The 13,893-nt window shown below is 47.9% G+C and overlaps 1 protein-coding gene across 1 annotated transcript in view; it reads right to left on the reverse strand.

Annotated features, from left to right (window-relative positions):
• VPS13D (vacuolar protein sorting 13 homolog D) overlaps positions 1-13,893 on the reverse strand; it is a 91,676-nt gene that overhangs the window by 48,623 nt on the left and 29,160 nt on the right. Inside the window, exons 25-38 of the mRNA XM_058161043.1 lie at positions 13,527-13,709; positions 12,126-12,345; positions 11,250-11,460; positions 10,590-10,761; positions 9,526-9,632; positions 8,313-8,522; positions 7,112-7,380; positions 6,050-6,183; positions 5,781-5,936; positions 4,378-4,594; positions 3,476-3,550; positions 2,475-2,681; positions 969-1,058; positions 512-652 (exon numbers count right to left, since the gene is read on the reverse strand). Of these exons, the coding sequence (XP_058017026.1) occupies positions 512-652; positions 969-1,058; positions 2,475-2,681; positions 3,476-3,550; positions 4,378-4,594; positions 5,781-5,936; positions 6,050-6,183; positions 7,112-7,380; positions 8,313-8,522; positions 9,526-9,632; positions 10,590-10,761; positions 11,250-11,460; positions 12,126-12,345; positions 13,527-13,709 (2,392 nt within the window). The remainder of the gene's footprint in view (positions 1-511; positions 653-968; positions 1,059-2,474; positions 2,682-3,475; positions 3,551-4,377; positions 4,595-5,780; positions 5,937-6,049; positions 6,184-7,111; positions 7,381-8,312; positions 8,523-9,525; positions 9,633-10,589; positions 10,762-11,249; positions 11,461-12,125; positions 12,346-13,526; positions 13,710-13,893) is intronic.

Below are 13,893 nucleotides of genomic sequence, written 5' to 3' on the forward strand. Positions count from 1 at the left end.
GAGAGAGAGGGAGGAAAGAAAGGAAGGAGGAAGGGAAGAGGGAGGGGAAAAGGAAGGAGCAGGAGAAGGAAGCAAGGAAAGGAGAAAGAGGTAGAGGGAAGGAGAGAAGCAAGGAAGGAGGAAAGAAAGGGAGGGAGGGAAAGAAGGAAGGAAGGAAGAAAGGAAAAGGAGAGAGGCAAGAAAAAAAGGGAGGGAGGGAAGAAAAGGAAGATGGGAAGAAAGGAAGGGAGGAGGAAAAAAGGAAGGAGAAGAAGGATGCAAGGAGGGGAGAAAGAGAGGAAGAGGGAAGGAGAGAAGCAAGGAAGAAGAAAGGAAGGAAGGAGGAAAGGGAGGGAGGGAAAGAAGGAAGAAAGGAAGGAAAAGGAGGGAGGCAAGAAAAGTAGGGAGGGAAGGAAGGAAGCCAGGAGAAAAGTTAGGAGGAGAAGGAGGGAAGAAAGGGAGGAAGAAGGGGAAGGGAGACCTCCTTCCACCCAGCTGCGACAGGAAAGGAGGCTTCCGGCCAACAACCTACCGATTAACCTGGATGTGATGTTGACATCCAGACGATGCTTCGCCTTGACTTCCAGCTTCAGCCGCGATGGGTGGAGGCGGCTGGCCGGTTGCCGTTGCCAAAACACGGAGCAGGGCCAAGGCTCAATGAACGGCTCCCAGCCTGGAAGGGGGAAAAAAAAAAAGAAGAAAAAGAAGAATATATATATATATATATATATATTCATGGCACATCTGGGTTGAAAAACGCCACCTCTCCAAACATCAAATTCAGGTAGTCCTCGACTTACGACCGCCACTGAGCCGCCAATGTTTGCTGCTAAGCGAGACAGTTGCTAAGTGAACGTTCTCCCCCCAGTGGTTAGGTTAGTCCCAGGTCACTAAGTGAGCCTGGCTTCAGCGGTGGCGTAGTTTCGAAAGGTCACTAAACGTGAACGGTTGTAAGTCGAGGACCAGCTGTGTCAGCGGCAGAGACTTACCGGAGAGTTCCCGGTTGTAATAGTCGCCGGAGAGCGTAAAATGAGCGTAGCCTTCAGGGCTGGCTCTCAAGTGCTGAAGGAAATTCAAACCTGTAAGGGAAACGACGATTATTCACAATTCTGAAAGTTTGAATCTCTAGGAAAGAATAAAATAATAGAAATTCCTCACAACCTTAGGGGTCAAAGATCCCTCCTCTATGCTAAAATAAAAAGCTTTTGAGCTTTCTTTAATATCATTCCTTAAATATCAGGCCTTTGAGATTTGACAGCTTTCTCCAGAGTGTGGTTAAAAAAAAAAAAAAAAGAGAACAATTAACCAGTGGAACGGCTTGCCACCAGAAGTTGTGGGTGCTCCATCGCTGGAGGTTTTTTAAAGAAGAGACTGAACAGCCGCCTGCCTGGAATGGTATTTTTTTTCCTGCCTGAGCAGGGGGGTTGGATTGGATGACCTCCAAGGCCCCTTCCAACTCTAGTATTTTTGCCTTCTAACCGCTTACGGGAAAAGGTCAGTTCCGCCAAAGGAACGTCGCAGTCCATGCAATCGTCGATGAAACAGATGCAGGTGCTTTCAGCTTGACTTCCAGCTTCAGCCGCGATGGGTGGAGGCGGCTGGCCGTTGCCGCTACAAACACGGAGCAGGGCCAAGGCTCAATGAACGGCTCCCAGCCTGGAAGGGGAAAAAAGAAGAATATATATATAGATGTGCCATGAAAATATATATATATATATATATATATATATATATATATATTCATGGCACATCTGGGTTGAAAAACGCCACCTCTCCAAACATCAAATTCAGGTAGTCCTCGACTTACGACCGCCACTGAGCCGCCAATGTTTGCTGCTAAGCGAGACAGTTGCTAAGTGAACGTTCTCCCCCCAGTGGTTAGGTTAGTCCCAGGTCACTAAGTGAGCCTGGCTTCAGCGGTGGCGTAGTTTCGAAAGGTCACTAAACGTGAACGGTTGTAAGTCGAGGACCAGCTGTGTCAGCGGCAGAGACTTACCGGAGAGTTCCCGGTTGTAATAGTCGCCGGAGAGCGAAATGAGCGAGCCTTCAGGGCTGGCTCTCAAGTGCTGAAGGAAATTCAAACCTGTAAGGGAAACGACGATTATTCACAATTCTGAAAGTTTGAATCTCTAGGAAAGAATAAAATAATAGAAATTCCTCACAACCTTAGGGGTCAAAGATCCCTCCTCTATGCTAAAATAAAAAGCTTTTGAGCTTTCTTTAATATCATTCCTTAAATATCAGGCCTTTGAGATTTGACAGCTTTCCAGAGTGTGGTTAAAAAAAAAAAGAAGAAGAAAGGAAGATGGGAAGAAAGGAAGGAGAGGGAGATGGATGGATGGATGGAACAATCTGCTCCATGGAGGTTTTTAAGAAGAGATTGAACAGCCGCCTGCCTGGAATGGTATTTTTTTTCCTGCCTGAGCAGGGGGGTTGGATTGGATGACCTCCAAGGCCCCTTCCATCTCTTAGTATTTTGCCTTCTAACCGCTTACGGGAAAAGGTCAGTTCCGCCAAAGGAACGTCGCAGTCCATGCAATCGTCGATGAAACAGATGCAGATGCTTTCAGCTTTGACTTCCACCCCGGAGACCAGCCGTAGAGCCTTGGAGCTCTGCCCGTCTGTGCCGCTGGACTCGAACCCGGAGCGTTTCAAAGGCTCGGCGTTCTTGAAGAGCCAACTGGCGGCTTTCTTCAGCTGACCTGACCGATATCGGAGAAGGAAAGTTAAGAGGGAATCGGTGCGTGGCCACTTGGCTTATTTGACACCGGCAATGACAGTAATTGTGCTAAAACATTTTGCAAGGTTGCGTTGCCATTTGAATGCTCGGCTTCAACACACACACACAAGAAAGAGGAATATCTGGTGACAGGTAGTCCTGGAGTTACAACCACAATGGAGGCCCCAATGTTAAGCGAGAGATTTGTTAAGTGAATTTCCCTCCATTCGACGACCTCCCTTGCCGCGGTTGTAGTCGCTTGGGTGCAAAGCGAATTCCGGTTTCCCTGTGGACATCGCTCGCCAGGAGGTCGCCCAAGGGGGGGTATCACGTGACCTGCTGGGATGCTGCGACCGTCGTAAATACGAGTCAGCTGCCGAGGGCCTGAATTTTGACCACGTGACTGTGGGGATGCTGCAGTGGGCGTTAAATGTGAAAAACGGCCCCAAGTCTCTCTCTTCAGTGCCGTCGTAAGTTCGAACAGTCACTAAACAAACGGCTGTAAGTCATGGGCTACCCGGAGTATATTTCAAACACAAGCTCAATTGCGGCCGAGGACTGCCTGTTGTTGTAAGTGGAAACGAGCCCAGAGAGGTTGTAGGAACATCAACCACGTAACAAACAAACAACTAATACCCTGGTTGGAAACGATAAGTGCGGTTTTTCTGGTTGAGTTAAGTTTATTATCATTGCACCTCGCACAATGAAATCAAATGCCATCTTCGGTGTACATTATACACAAAAACTTTGATAACAAACTCTACACAAATAACACACCTTGGCAATCCAGCAGAGCCTTCCGACAGTCGTCCAGGCTGAAGCCCAGTTCCTGCAGGCGGGCCAGCTGCACTTCTGGAAGCAAAACACCCGTCATAAATTTAAGGGTTTTATTCCGTTTCCTGCGATTTTGCTTTGGAGGTAGTTTTTTTTTTTTTAAATGGAGTATTATTTCTTTGCGCCCGACTTACAACAATGGAGCCCGACATTTCCGTTGTTAAGGGAGGATTTGCTAAGTGGGTTTTGCCCCGTTTTGTTACCTTCCTGGCCAGAATCGTTTCAATGATTCAGCCAGTAACCTGGTTGTTAAGTGAATCACTGCGGTTGATAAGTTAGCCACTTGGTTGTTAAGTGAATCCGGCTTTGACTTTGCTCATCGGAAGGTCGCCAAAGGGGCTCACGTGACCCTGAGACGCTGCGACCGTCGTAAATGTGAGTTGGTTTCCAAGCGTCTGGATTTTGACGGGGACACAGTCGTAAGTGTGAAAAACAGCCCTAAGTCACTTTTTTCAGGGCTGTTGTAACTTTGAATGGTCGCTGAATGAACTGTTGTAATTCCCCAGCCAGCATCCTGAAAAAAAAAAACTGTCTGCAGGGAGTCCTTAACTTACAACAGTTTGTTTAGCGACCGTTCAACGTTACATTGCCACTGAAAAAAAGCGACTTTGGACGAACGCCGTGGTTAAGAGAAGTCGTAAAAGAGGACAAAAATTCATTTCTCCGCTGTCTCGCTTAGCCACATCTATTTGGGGATCATCTGCCGTCGTAAGTCGAGCGACCGCCTATATTTAGAACCCATTCCAACCACCGGCGTTAATTTCCCAATATTTGGGCTCCGACAGAGCAGCAGGGAGCTGGGCGCAGAGAAAGCGTCAGCCACAATTTGAAACCGTCGTTCCTACCGAGGACTGGATCCAGCGGCCGTTTAGCTGCCTCCGTCCGTTCGGGGATTGTTCCCGGAATCTCATTCAGGGCAGACGAGCTGGAAGGGGCTGGAGAGTCTGCGGCCGGAGGGCTGGGTAGCACCCCGCTGGTCTGCTTGGAGATGGACTTGGCGATGGCCAGAAAGAGTTGGACGTCGTTGTAAGACAGGCGGATGTCGAGGGTTTGCAACTGGATCTGGAGGGGGGAGGGGGGGAAAACAGCAGCTGTGAGGAAAAAAAGATCCTTCCCCAAATTGGATGTGAAAAGGGATATTCCACTTGGGTGGGAAAGGCCTGGAGTTTCTTCCAATCAATCAATGAATTGGAAGGGACCTCGGAGGTCTTCTAGTCCAACCCCCTGCTCAAGCAGGAGGCCCTAGATCATTTCAATCAACGACTGAATCAGAATAGAGCTGGAAGGGACCTCAGAGGTCTTCTAGTCCAGCCCCCTGCTCAGCCTGGAGAACCTACAGCATTTCAATCAATCAATCATATAGAATCGAGCTGGAAGGGACCTTGAAGGTCTTCTAGTCCATCCCCCATCTCTAGCAGGAGACCCTAGACCATTTCAATCAATCAATCAATCAATCAATCAGAATAGAGCTGGAAGGGACCTTGGAGGTCTTCTAGTCCATCCCTCATCTCTAGCAGGAGACCCTAGATCATTTCAATCAATCAATCAATCAGAATAGAGCTGGAAGGGACCCTGGAGGTCTTCTAGTCCAGTGGTCACCAACCGGTGGTTCCTGGACCACTGGTGGTCCGCGAGAACATTTTGGTGGTCTGCAGAAAAATTATTTGCATTTTTTATATTGCACTAAATACTATTTATCGTTTTAAAAAATTCATATTAGTGGTCCGCGGGATTTAAAATTATGAATTTAGTGGTCCCTGAGGTCCGAAAGATTGGTGACCCCTGTTGTAGTCCATCCCCCATCTCTAGCAGGAGACCCTAGACCATTTCAATCAATCAATCAATCAATCAATCAGAATAGAGCTGAAAGGGACCTCGGAGGTCTTCTAGTCCAGCCCCCATCTCAAGCAGGAGACCCTAGACCATTTCAACCAACCAATCAATCAATCAATCAGAATAGAGCTGAAAGGGACCTCGGAGGTCTTCTAGTCCAGCCCCCATCTCAAGCAGGAGACCCTAGACCATTTCAACCAACCAATCAATCAATCAATCAGAATAGAGCTGAAAGGGACCTCGGAGGTCTTCTAGTCCAGCCCCCATCTCAAGCAGGAGACCCTAGACCATTTCAATCAATCAATCAATCAGAATAGAGCTGGAAGGGACCTTCATGCTAACTGCATGTAGCATACCAGGGGTGGCCTTACTAAGGCTGGAAAGGCTTCTGGGGCGTGGGTGGGGGGATCCTTACCTCTAGAAGGGGAGGAAAATCTCCACCATTGAAAGCGTCCAAGAGACCCGATCCGTTCGGGTAGGAAGAATTCCCCACGAGCTCCACCTGGATGAGGGCCGGATCGAGGATGGAGAGGGCCGTTTCCTGCTCGTTGCCCAGCCGGCAGGAGAAAACCTGAAAGAGCAGAATTCGACCTGTGCACTCATGGAGGTTGCCTTACCTGAAGGAGGGGGGGGGGCACCGGAAGGAGGGTGCGATGACCCAGGGTGGCAACCCGGGGCTCTCACCTCGATGCCCGACAGGCTCCCGGAGAAAGGATGGTCGATGACTTTGGGCTTATAGGTCAGGACGGTCGTGCCCTTCAGGATGACCGCGTTAGTGTCCGCGCACGTCGTGTCTTCGACCACCACGAATTCTGTATCTGGAGGAGGAGAAACGAAGGGTTGGAGGCCGTGGGGTGGATGAAGGAGGAGGAGGAGGAGGCCTCCCTATAGATCAGTGGTAGTCAATCTGGTCCCTATTGCCCACTAGTGGGCGTTCCAGCTTTCATGGTGGGCGGTAGGGCTTTGGTCCGATACTGAAGCACTTCCGTTTTTTTTTAATTTAATTGACTTTAAAAAAAATTTTCATAGCATTATTTAAAAACATTTTCATTAGGTTTTCATAAAATTCCCCGTGACAATTTAAATTTTGGAAAATATATTATTTGTATCACTCACGCATAAGTTTAGTTCACGTTACGTAAGTGAAACTAAATGGCGCTATAGTGCGACCGCAAACAAAAGAGCCTCGTCCCAGAATAGCTCGCGCATCTCCCCCCCCACACCACCCAGCTGTAACAGACAAGCAGAGCTGGTAGCCGGCGCCCCCTCCCCAAACCTACTTTATAAATCGCCATTACTATGGAACCGGTGAGCGGTTAGAAAATTTTACTACTAACAGAGATGCAAAAGTGGGCGGTAGGTATAAAAAGGTTGACTACCCCTGCTATAGATGTTGACTAGAATAGGATAAGAGCCAGGAGGGACCTTGGAGGTCTTTCAACTCAACCGCCTCCTCAAGCAGGAGACCCTAGGCCATTTCAATCGGTCAATCAATCAGAATGGAGCTGGAAGGGACCTTGGAGGTCTTCTAGTCCAGCCCCCTGCTCAACCTAAACTATTTCAGATAAATGACTGTCTAGACTCTTCTCGAAAACCTCCAGTGACGGAGCGATCGTGATTTCTGGTGGCAAGCTGTTCCACCGGTTAATTGTCCTCACTGCCAGGAAGCTTCTCCTTACTCCCGGGTTTGTTTTTTCTCCTTGATGAGTTTCTTCCATTCGTTGCTTCTCGTCCGGCCTCCCTTACCGGTTACGTTGACCTTGACTTCCAGCTGTTTTTCCGCGGAGATCTGGAGCGAAGAACGCTTGGTGACGATGCCGCACTTGATGGGTTTGGGAACGACGGCCGCCGTTTCGCCCCCGAGGCTCCGCTGGCGGGCAGGAGGCGGGCGGGAGGGCTTTTTGGGGTCACTGGGGGTTTGGAGGAAGTCGTGGACCAGCACCAGCCAATCGAAGATCAGGAAGACACGGAGGTTGTTCAGGACCACCGTGAAGGAGGAGGAGTCCTTGGTCGACCTGGAAGGGAGAAAAGGAAGAGGTGCATTAACGCAAACGGTAGCCAGCTAGCTTCCTTCCTTCCCTTCCTCTTCCTCTCCTTTTCTCTCCTTTTCTTTCCTTCTCCTTCTTTCCTTCTCCCCTCCCTTCCTTCTTTTCCTCCTCCTGTCCCTCCCCTCTTTCTCCTTCCTTCCTTTCCTGTCCTTCCTTCCCTTTCTTCTTCTTCCTTCTCTTTTTCTTCTCCTTCCTTTTCCTTCCTTTTCCTCCTCCTGTCCCTCCCCTTTCTCCTTCCTTCCTTCCCTTTCTTCTTCTTCCTTCTCTTTTTCTTCTCCTTCCTTCTTTCCTTCCTTTTCATCCTCCTGTCCCTCCCCCTTGTCCTTCCTTCCGTCCTACTCCCCTCCCTTTTCCTTCTCCCTCCCTCCTTCCTCCCTCCCTTTTCCTCCTCTTGTCCCTCCCTCCCTTCCCTCTCCCCTTCCTCCCTCTCTTCCCCTTCAAGATGGCTACTACTTTTCAATGAACTATAAGCCACACCAAAAACTTCTCCAACTGAAATGTCAAGTGTAAATTATACTTAAATAGATTTCTATGAAATAACGTTTCTAGGTTGTAGAAAAACAGAGTCGGGACCTCGGAGGTCTTCTAGTCCAATCCTCCCTGCTCAAGCAGGAGACCCTAGACCACATCAGGCCATTGGCTGCCCAGTCTCTTCTTAAGGATTTCCAGTGACGGAGCACCCACAACTTCTGGAGGCAAGCCGTTCCGCTGGTTAATTGTTCTAAATTTTGATCAATTGTTTGGAAGAGGCTGGGCAGCCGTGTATCAAGGGTGCTTTAGCTTGGGTTCCTGCATTAAACAAGGGGCCGGACTCCAAAGCACGGAGGAGGCCTTCCGACTCTAGGCTCCTGGGCTCCCCCTGGGCCGTCTGGGAAAAAGGGACCCGAGGCTTCTATTACCTGTAATGCAGTTCAATCTGGATCGCCCCTTGAGAATGACTGTTTTTCGAAGGCTGGAAAATGCAGCTGAAGACGTTGGGCGTTTCCGCAGAGGCCCTCTGCCCGCTGTATCGCGTGTCGAATGCCATCATGGAGTGGCAGACAAGGTTGATGGTTCGGGTTTGATTGGAGAAGCTCTCAAAGAGCAGCTTTGATTTTTTAAAGTCAAACCTAAAGAAATTTGAAGGAGGGAGGGAGGGAGAGAGAGAGGGAGAAAGAGAGAGAAGAGGAGAAAGAGTGAAGAGACAGAAAGAGAGAGAGAGAGAGGAGAGAGGGAGAAAGAGAGAGAGAGAGGGAAAAATGGAGAGAAGAAGAGAAAGAAAGAGACAGAAAGAGAGAGGAGAGAGAAAGTTAGGAGAGAGAGGAAAAATGGAGAGAAGAAGAGAAAGGGTGGAGAGACAGAAGAGAGAGAAAGAGAGAAAGAGAGAAGAAGAGAAAGAGAGAAAGAAAGAGAGGGAGGAAAGAGAGAGAGGAGAAATGGAGAGAAGAAGAGAAAGAAAGAGACAGAAAGAGAGAGGAGAGAGAAAGTTAGGAGAGAGAGGAAAAATGGAGAGAAGAAGAGAAAGGGTGGAGAGACAGAAAGAGAGAGAAAGAGAAAGAGAGAAGAAGAGAAAGGGTGGAGAGATAGAAAGAGAGAGAGGGCAGAGAGAACGGGAGAGAGTGAGAAGAGAGTGAGAGAAGAGGCAGAGGCAGAGAGACAGAAGGAGAGAGAGAGAGAGAGGAAAGAGAAGAGGACAGAGAGAAGAAAAAAGAGAGAGGAAGGAGAGGAGAGAAGAAAGGAGAGAGGGAGAGAGAGAGCAAGAGTTAGGAGAGAGAGAGAGAGAGAGAGAGAGAGAGAGAGAGAGAGGGATTTTCCCAGATTAATTTTGATTAATCTCATTATCTTTTAATAATTTTAATAATTATTATCCTGATTAATTATTTTATGGGACAGTTTTACCCTTGTGCCATCGAGCTGCTAAAAGCCTAATTCTCACAGTGCTGTCCAATGTATTTGCTACATTTATATTATTTTATTCTGGAAAAATGTGTATTTGCCTTCCTTACATTACCACAGCCATAGTCTGTTTAACTACAATGCTGCCTATTTCCCCATGTAGTCCTGGAGCTGCGGCAGGTTTATTCCCGGAAAGCAAAGCTGTGCTAAGATCCATGAGAGGGAGAGTGACCGTACCTGGCCAGGGAGCCTTGCTTGGGCTGAGGGCTGGTCAGTTCCAGACTCACGTTGACCATGTCGATGAGGAAGGACAGGCAGGTGTAAACCTCGCCACTCAGCACCGTCTGGAAGAAAGAAAGAAAAACATACAACTCTTTAACATAAAACTTTGACACCAGTTTTAATTCCCGGCTTTGCTTTAATTCCAGATGGAGAAGCAATTCCAAAGTCCAGCTGACACATTAAGCAGCCCTCAATTTTCCTTTTGCAGGTTTTATACAAGGGAAGGAGGGAAGGAAGGAGAGAAGGCAGAAGAGAAGCTGAAGGAGGGAGGGAGAGAAGGAAGAAAAAAAGGGGAGAGGGAGAGAGAGGAAGAGGAAGAAAAGAAGGGAGGAAGAAAGTACAGACAGAGGGAAGAAGAAAGGGAGGGAGGGAGAAAGGAGAACAGGAAGAAGAGAAGGGGAGGGAGAGAAGAAGTATAGATGGAGGGAAGAAGAAAGGGAGGGAGGGAGAAAGGAGAACAGGAAGAGAAGGGGAGGGAGGAGAGAAGGAGAAAGGAAGACGAGAAAGGGGAGGGAGAGAGGAAGTATAGATGGAAGAAAGAAGAAAGGGAGGGAGGGAAAAGGAGAGAAGGAAGAAGAGAAGGGGAGGGAGAGAAGATGTATAGATGGAGGGAAGAAGAAAAGGAGGGAGGGAGAAAGGAGAGACAGGGAAGAAGGAGAGAAGGAAGGAGAAGAGAGAGGGAAGGAAGAAAGAAGGAAATAAATGAAGAACTAACACAGGGACCAGCTGCTTACTTTCACTGGGCAGCTGAACTTTAAAAAAAAAATTCTTTTTAAAGATCTCCGTAATATAATGATGACATTTCCCAGCAGGTACCCCCAAACCTTTCAGCCTCTTTTCATGGTTGTTTCTGTTTTAACCCTTTCGGCACCCAGGACCCAAAATCACACCCCTGGTTATTCTGAGCTGCACGTACGGATGACCTCCAGGGACCGCTGAACTGGAATTAAGACACGCAATTGCAAAAACAAAACAAAACACACAAAACAAACCGGAACCGAAACGAAATACCATCTCACATGTATTCTTGGGTCCTGCAAGTCGTAGGGCCGTATGAACTCCTCCACGGGTTCCCCCAAATTGTTCTCCAGGAGACCCCGAACCAGCTTGTATTTATTCAGGTCCAGAGAGCAGTGGACCGAAGAGACGATGCCGTGGACCGAGATATCCGGCACGGCGTGGCTGATCTCCCTGAATGGGGGAAAAAAATAATAATAATACACACCACCTTCGTGGCGCAACCATCATAGGGCAACACAAGGGAAGTATAGGTAGCCTGTCGTATGGCCATAACCCCAAATTCCTGCCACTAAGCGAGACGTCGGTTGGGTTGAGTTTGTCCCCCATCTCGTAGTTGGAGGACCCCTGATTTAGTGCAATATAAAAAATGCCAATAATTTTTCTGCGGACCACCAAAATTTTGTCACGGACCACCCGTTGGTGACCGCTGGTATAGAATGTGAAGGATGTGTGTTTCGGGTTTTATTTTTTTTTTATAGTTTTTCTTATGTGTGATGTACACTGAAGATGGCATTTAATTTCGTTGTGCGAGGTGCCAGGACAATAAACTAAAGTAAACTTCAGGGTTGGCACCAGGTTTCGCCTAATCTGGACTCGTCCCCAACCTGGAAGCAGACCAGAGGTGACCGTGGCAATGCCACACAAAGGCGCAAACTCACCTGTCCAAGTTTCTCTTCACTTGCAATTTCAGCCTGAAAGGTTCTGTTAGGAGGCTGCCTCCCGCCTGCCGAATGACGAAAGACGGGAAGGTCAAATCCACCGAAGCGTCTTGGACGGGCTGGGAATATTCGCGGGAGTATCGTTCCGCGGCGAAGATGTCCATGTCCTGCAGATCAACCGTGATGCAGTCCAGCAGGCAGGCCTGTTCCTCTGCAAAAGAGCAGGCTTAAGTTTTAATTTAATTTAGTTTACTTTATTGTCATTGCCCATGGCACAACGAAATTAAATGCCGTCTTTGGCGTACGTTATAACTATTAAAAATAAAAACACAAACATACAGCCTTTACGTTCTACATAATTTAAGACCCCATAGTCTTCCTCCTCCTCTTCCCTCTTCCCCTTCTCCTCTGTCTCCTTCTCCTCCTCCTTGCAAAACCCGCTCCTTTCTAGCACTGATGATGTTCCCTAGTTGGGTCATGAAACGTCTGGAAGGAAACCACCAAGCTCGGAGCACAACAGGGTCCCCCAATTTCTCTTCTCCCCTAAAAACACCAATCCTTTCTAGCACTGATGACCATCAGCTGGGTCATGAAACGCCTACAAGAAAACAATCAAGCTCAGAGAGCACCAAGGATGCCAAATTCACTGTCCTCCCGCTTCCCCCTGCAAAGACCACTTCTTTCTAACACTGGTGATGTTACCTAGATGGGTCGTGAAAGGTCTGCAAGAAAACAACCAAGCTCAGAGACCACTGAAGACCTCACAGATAATTTCTTGAGAGCCACCCGTATTAATTATTAGCAGGACCCACACAGAATTGATCCAACAGAGAGAGGAGGAAGGAGACCCTCTGGAGTAGCAGCTCCCTCACTTACCAGGTTTATCCGACGACAACAAAGGAGAGGATGGGGTCGGGTTTGCCCCAATTTCTGTGGCGCGCTCGTTTTTCTGACTGCTGAGAATCGGTCCGGAAGATGATTCTTTTGTGGGCAAACCTTCCGAGAAATGGGGGGCCTTCTTGGATTCATTGCCACTTGGAGTTTTCTTCACATTATGCTTTGGGGTTCCCAGTGGTGAGGAAAATAGAACAGGATCCTAATTAAAAGGGACTGCATAAATTAGCAATTTGGTTTTTTGTAAAAAAAATTGAGTCTTCACAGCAAGGCTGTTCTGCAAACCTATCCTATAGCCCAAAGGTCTCCAACCTCGGCAACTTTAAGACTTGTGGACTTCAACTCCCAGAATTCCTCAGCCAGGTTTGCTGGCTGAGGGATTCTGGGAGTTGAAGTCCACAAGTCTTAAAGTTGCCAAGGTTGGAGACCCCTGCTATAGCCCACCCACCCACCAAAAATCAATAAATCCACAAAAGTATTTCCATTTTTTCTAGGTGTTGCCGACTCCAAACAGAATCTAACAATAGCAAGAGAAGAAGCAGAATTGGTTTCTGTTAACGGGAATCTTTTCCAAAAAACAGCTCATCTCACAAATCAAGAAGAGATCATGCCAAGGGAATTCACGGGTGGCTGAACAGCATGCAATTTGGAATTAAGCTTTTATATTTATCCTTTGTAAAAAAAAAAATTCTTAAAGGCACGGCATACGAGCACAGCAAACCAAATTCTAAGACTAGTCTTTTTTTTTTTTTGGAATTCTGCAGCTTTTAAGAATTTTAAATTTTGGAATTTTGACACATATGTGCTAGTCGTTCCCGACTCTAGGGGGCAGTGCTCAACTCCGTTTCAAAGCGGAAGAAACCAGCGCTCTCCGAAGACGTCTCCGTGGTTATGTGGCCGGCATGACTCAACGCCAAAGGCGCATCGAACGCTCTTCCCTTCCCACCAAAGGTGGTCCCTATTTTTTCTACTTGCATTTTTTTTAACCTGCTTTCGAACTGCTAGGGTGGCAGAAGCTGGGACAAGTCACGGGGGCTCACCCCGTAACGCGGCACTAGGGATTCGAACCGCTGAACTGCCGACCTTTCGATCGACAAGCTCAGCGTCTTAGCCACTGAGCCACCGCGTCCCTCTTATATTTTATATTATATTTAAGAGGGATCCGCAGAATTCCCCAAAAGTTCTCAGCTCGAACAACGGAGACAGATAGGTTAAATACCTCCCATAAAACAGGATCCTTGCACACCTTGCCTTGCAAAATCGAATCCTCCGAAGGAAAGAAGGTAAAAACGGGAGAAAAATTACACGCGGGTCATTTTTTTTACGGCTTTTCCTAAAAGGGCCACAACGCTTTCGAGAAACGGAAACGTCGCGACGGCTCACCTTATCCTTGAGTGAGAACGTAGCGGAAGCGCCGGCCACCAGGAAGCGGTTCTTGATTTTGAGTTTCCCCAGATTGGCTACGATTAGCTGGCTGGATCTGGAGCTTTCGGGAATAAGGAGGACGGGAGCACCAGCTTCGATGTCCAGAAGGATTCTGGCTGCTCGCTGGGCCTGGTCTCTCACCTGAAGGATGGAAGGAAGGAAGGAGGTTTTAATAAAAAGCTCTATCGGGTCATTGGTGGCTTTTGAAGCTATCTCAAGGAGGGACATCCAGATTGTGGTTGTCCCAAACGGGCTTTTTCAAGAGGCAACTGGACTTTCTTGGGGGTTTTCTTTGAAACTATAAACTAAAAATAAAGCTAAACTG

The sequence above is a fragment of the Ahaetulla prasina genome, chromosome 18 (genome assembly GCF_028640845.1).
Source record: "Ahaetulla prasina isolate Xishuangbanna chromosome 18, ASM2864084v1, whole genome shotgun sequence".
NCBI lineage: Eukaryota > Metazoa > Chordata > Lepidosauria > Squamata > Colubridae > Ahaetulla > Ahaetulla prasina.